This window comes from Triturus cristatus, chromosome 7 (assembly GCF_964204655.1).
Source record: "Triturus cristatus chromosome 7, aTriCri1.1, whole genome shotgun sequence".
NCBI lineage: Eukaryota > Metazoa > Chordata > Amphibia > Caudata > Salamandridae > Triturus > Triturus cristatus.
Window position 1 is genome coordinate 1,771,696,571 of NC_140590.1, and position 4,554 is coordinate 1,771,701,124.

Here is a 4,554-nt window from a genome sequence, read left to right on the forward strand (position 1 = left end):
TGGTGTGGTGCAATTGGAAATGCTGTGGAGGTTTTCGTATAAGAACCAGAGTGTAAGATTAGATCATTGAAGAGGTCCTTCTTGATGTTGTCAGTCTTCTGAGTAAAGAAAGCAGAATATTCTTCACAGTTGGGTTGCGGGCAAGCTAAGTCTTGCGGACGATGGGGTGCATCCTTAGATTGGGATTGGATTAATTCAAAAAGCTTTTTTGGGCGATTTCGTGCTTGGTCTAGTTGGAGGCTGAAGAAGTCTGCTTTAGTGCGCTTGATCTTTCTGTAATATGCATTTCTCTTTTTCCTTAGAATCTTGAGGTGATTGGCGGATGGAACTGATCTCCAAGTGCGTTCAGAAGTTCTGAGAGATCGTCTGTCCATTGTACCAGGGCTTAGAGTCTTTTATGGAGACTCTCTTTAGTTCAAGGGGGGCTACCTCATTTATTATCGAGGTCATGGAATTGAGGTAGTGATTGGTGAGATCATGGACTTCGGAAGACCCTGCAGGGGGTAGAAATAGGTTGTAGCTGAAAGATGGTACTATGTTAGGGTTGATTTTTTTCAGGTCTCTTTTCCATACTTTTGGTCTTGTGGATCGAACCAAGTTAAGTTTCACTATTTCCTTGATAAAGAAGGTGATAATATGATGGTCTGACCAGTCACAGGGTTGGATCGACTCTAGCTGAATGGAATCTCTTTTAGAGATTATTATATCCAGGATTGAACCTTTACCGTGTGTGGGGCTGTTACAAATTTGGGTGAGGTCCAGGTCATCGAGGACATTTTTGAGACTATTGACCACTGCATCATTGTGGTTGCCCCAGTGGAGATTAAAGTCGCCAAGGAATATTTGGGTATTTTGACGCCCGGTGTTCTTTGAGACCATATCCATGAAGTGTTCGGTGATGGCGAGGTTGTCACCAGGTGGATGATAGATGGTGTGTGGAGAGCATAATGGTTTGCCATTACTGGTGATGTCGAGGCATATGTATTCGCAGGAAGGGACTACAGGGGATATCGATCTGTTTACTGAGATATTGCTATGGTGTATACAGGCGATACCACCCCCTGTCTTATCAATTCTGTCCAGTCTGATGATGTCGTAGTTTGGGGAACTAGTATGTCGATGATTGGTGTGGAGGATTCCTTTAGCCAGGTTTCGGTTATCATTTTCAAGTCCGGTTCTTGTGTGAGAACGAGGTCAGCTATGTCCGATGCGTGTCTAGAGGCCGATCTACAATTTAGGAGTATGCATTTAAGACGGGCCGTGATGAGTGATGAATTAGGTTCCTGAGTTAGGGGGACTCTTCTTAGGTTGTTGTCAATGATGCCTCTAGTGTTGTGTTTAGTGGTCCTGTGAGGGTTGGGGGGATAGTTGGGACCAGCCACGCCCTCGCCGCCGTTCCACGCATCCGAAGAGCCTTCACGGGAGGAAGATCCTTCTCCTACCTGGCAGCCAAGACTTGGAACTCCCTCCCCATCCACCTCCGTCTGACCCAAGACAACCTCTCCTCCAGGAAGCAACTCAAGACCTAGCTGTTCGAGCAGTAACGGACCCCCTCCCCCTAGCGCCTTGAGACCCTCCGGGTGAGTAGCGCGCTATACACATTTCTTGATTGATTGATTGATTGATTGATTGATAGTCATTGAAGTGGGAGTGAGAGGGTTTGTGGGAGAGGGTTCATATGAGTGTAGTAGAGAAAGTAGATCTCTCTCTGAGAGCGGATTAGTGCTTCGGATTTGGCGGGTTGATTTATTACGGGAGGGAACTGATTTCCAGCTGGGTAGAGTAAGTTTCGAAGCGACTGTTAGGTGGTTCAGGTACCCGCTAGATTTAGACTGTCTTGTAGCTCTGGTGAACCATGGTTGTCTCGATATCAACTCATTGAATGCTTGAAGTTCTTCTTTGATTTGATGTAATGAGATCATGATCTCATCAAGTCTGGGGTCTGGGTTCAGCAGTCCATGAACTGTCATACCTGTGGTCCGACTGCAGTAAGCCCGGAGGTCCAACTTTCGTACTAGGAGAAGAACGTTATCTGGTAGCGCCAGGAGGCTCCTTTGGGAGCGACAGTCTGCGCTTTACAAATGTCACATTTCATTTCATTTCATTCACTTTGCAAAGGCCACCACTAAACTGCACACCTCCAGGGTCATGGTCTGGCAAAGCAGCTGCAATAGGGCGGTACAGGGGAGCTACATCGCCGTCTATATTACCAGTTGTCTTTTCCATAAGCTGACTGTGGTAGTAGGACCACTGTCTGGTTGGCAGAAACAAAGGATTTGAGATGCATACTCACCCCTTTCCTGTTCTTTCCAGCAGCATTCAACGTGGATCAATTTCTCCAGGTCCCCCCTTCACAGCAGCATCTTCACCCCAAGAAATAAGAACTTGTCTGCATCAATCTACAAGTAAGTCCTTTTTGTATCATATACTCATTGCCAGGACTGGATACCTATTGACCAGACTACGGCAATGGGTAGGTGATATGCTTCCACTTGTATCATGCATATGTGTGCATTCAACACTTATGCAGTTGAAAATTCACACTTGCATTGATATATATGCACAAGTACTGACCACCACTGAAAGACCGTTGCAGCAACACAGCGGACTTCGTGATTAGTTCGAAATACAGCATTTAGAAGACCACTGGCACTGCGGTCTTCTAGAGGCCGGGGTTACGGTCTTCAGGTGGTTGGATCTCGAAACTCGTAATAGGTCCCTCTGTGTATTTGCTTGTAACATAAGGTCTTTTCTTTGCCAGACCTACACATTGGTCAGTAACACCTCATTTAAGAGCAGCCTGCCCTTATATTACTACACAGGGTTACAGCCATCATCTAAATAAAGAAATCTAGAACTTTTCTTATTGGTGGCTACTTCAATTGATTGTGTTTTCTACAAATGTTTTGAATAGTAACAGCTGCAATATATCAAACTATAAATTAGCAATAGACGCCAAGCAAGTTAATTATTGCCCCATGAAAATGAACAAAAGAATGTATAGTACAAACAATTAGAACTGGCTTACCTGTCCCATATTTTTTGCTTCAAATCCAATAAGTTTCTTCTGATAGTAAACATATCAATGAGACCGCCAGACATCCACATCTATTATCTCACCCAAAACGGTGCATGTAGCGTATTGACTTTCCTATTTTTCATTAATTGCAGATATCCTTGCTAACACTGGAAAACTGCATTTCAAGACACATGAAAGAAGAAAATCAAACTGTAGTGACTGAGTTCATCCTTGTGGGTTTTAATGATTTCCCAAAACTTCGAGTTCCACTTTTCTTGGCTTTTTTGCTTATTTACTTCTTGGTACTAGTGGGGAATCTTCTGATCATCATGATTGTCTACACCAACATACAATTGCACACACCAATGTATTTTTTCCTCACAAACCTTGCTTTTGTTGACATTTGTTTCACAACAATGATTTTCCCAAACACACTGGATCACTTCTTTCTGGTGGGAAAACACATTTCTCTAAATGGATGTTTGCTGCAGATGTTTTTTTTCATGTCCATGGTGTCTACAGAATTCCTCCTTCTTGCAATCATGGCCTATGATCGATATGTGGCCATTTGCAATCCTTTGCATTATGTGAAAACAATGAATAATGTAGTTTGCATGAATATGGCTGCCGGCTGCTGGCTATTTAGTTTCTTAGACCCAATACCAAGCACTGTACTAATATCTAGGCTCTCATTCTGTAGGTCTCACACAATCAACCACTTCTTCTGTGATGTGGCAGCTGTAGTGAATCTTTCATGTAGCAGCACTCGTGCTGTTGAGACAGCAAACTACGTCCTTGGTTTTGTATTTGGAGTAACACCTTTTGCTTTAACTATCACATCTTACATCAACATCATTTCAACAATCCTGAAAATCCGGTCTACAGAGGGGAGACGCAAGGCATTTTCCACCTGTGCCTCCCACCTCACTGTGGTTATATTATTCTATGGAGTAATCTGTTCTACGTACATGCGACCAGCATCAACGGTTTCGGCAAAATACAACAAAGTGTTGTCTTTGTTATATGTTGCTTTAACGCCTCTATGTAATCCCATTATATACAGCCTGAAAAACACAGATATTAAAAACACCCTGAGGAAGACAAAGAATACAAAATAGCATTTAAGAAACAACCAAAAAAACAGATGTTTTAAATCTTTCAATGCATGTATTGCAGAAATACAAGTAATTTATTACTGAGATATTTTTCACAGATCATGGTACCTTGCATCCTTGACATTTCCGTTGCCATTTGCACCCTTTCAGTTTGGTCTCCAAAGTGTTATTATGATTTTAGAAATCGGAGAGATTCTTGGGTTTGGCTTTTCAAATGCAGCTCAGCGATAGGCACAGGTAATATAGGCTGTGATGCAAGAAGCAGAAAAGCCTGTTCTGACTACCTGAGATGTTACGTACCCTCCCCTTATTTGGGGCACCCCGTTAGATTTTCCTAGCTCTGAGTTTCAGATAATGCCAGCCATCTACCAATAAAGGGAAAACCAACAGGTATCGAACACCGCTCACTGTGCGCTAACA

The 4,554-nt window shown here is 43.1% G+C and overlaps 1 protein-coding gene across 1 annotated transcript; it reads left to right on the plus strand.

Annotated features, from left to right (window-relative positions):
- Positions 1-3,210: 3,210 nt before the first annotated feature.
- Positions 3,211-4,137, plus strand: LOC146813047 (olfactory receptor 5V1-like). The gene has a single exon (XM_085614682.1). The coding sequence runs from the start codon at positions 3,211-3,213 to the stop codon at positions 4,135-4,137; it is 927 nt and encodes a 308-aa protein (XP_085470808.1).
- The last annotated feature ends 417 nt before the right edge of the window (positions 4,138-4,554 follow it).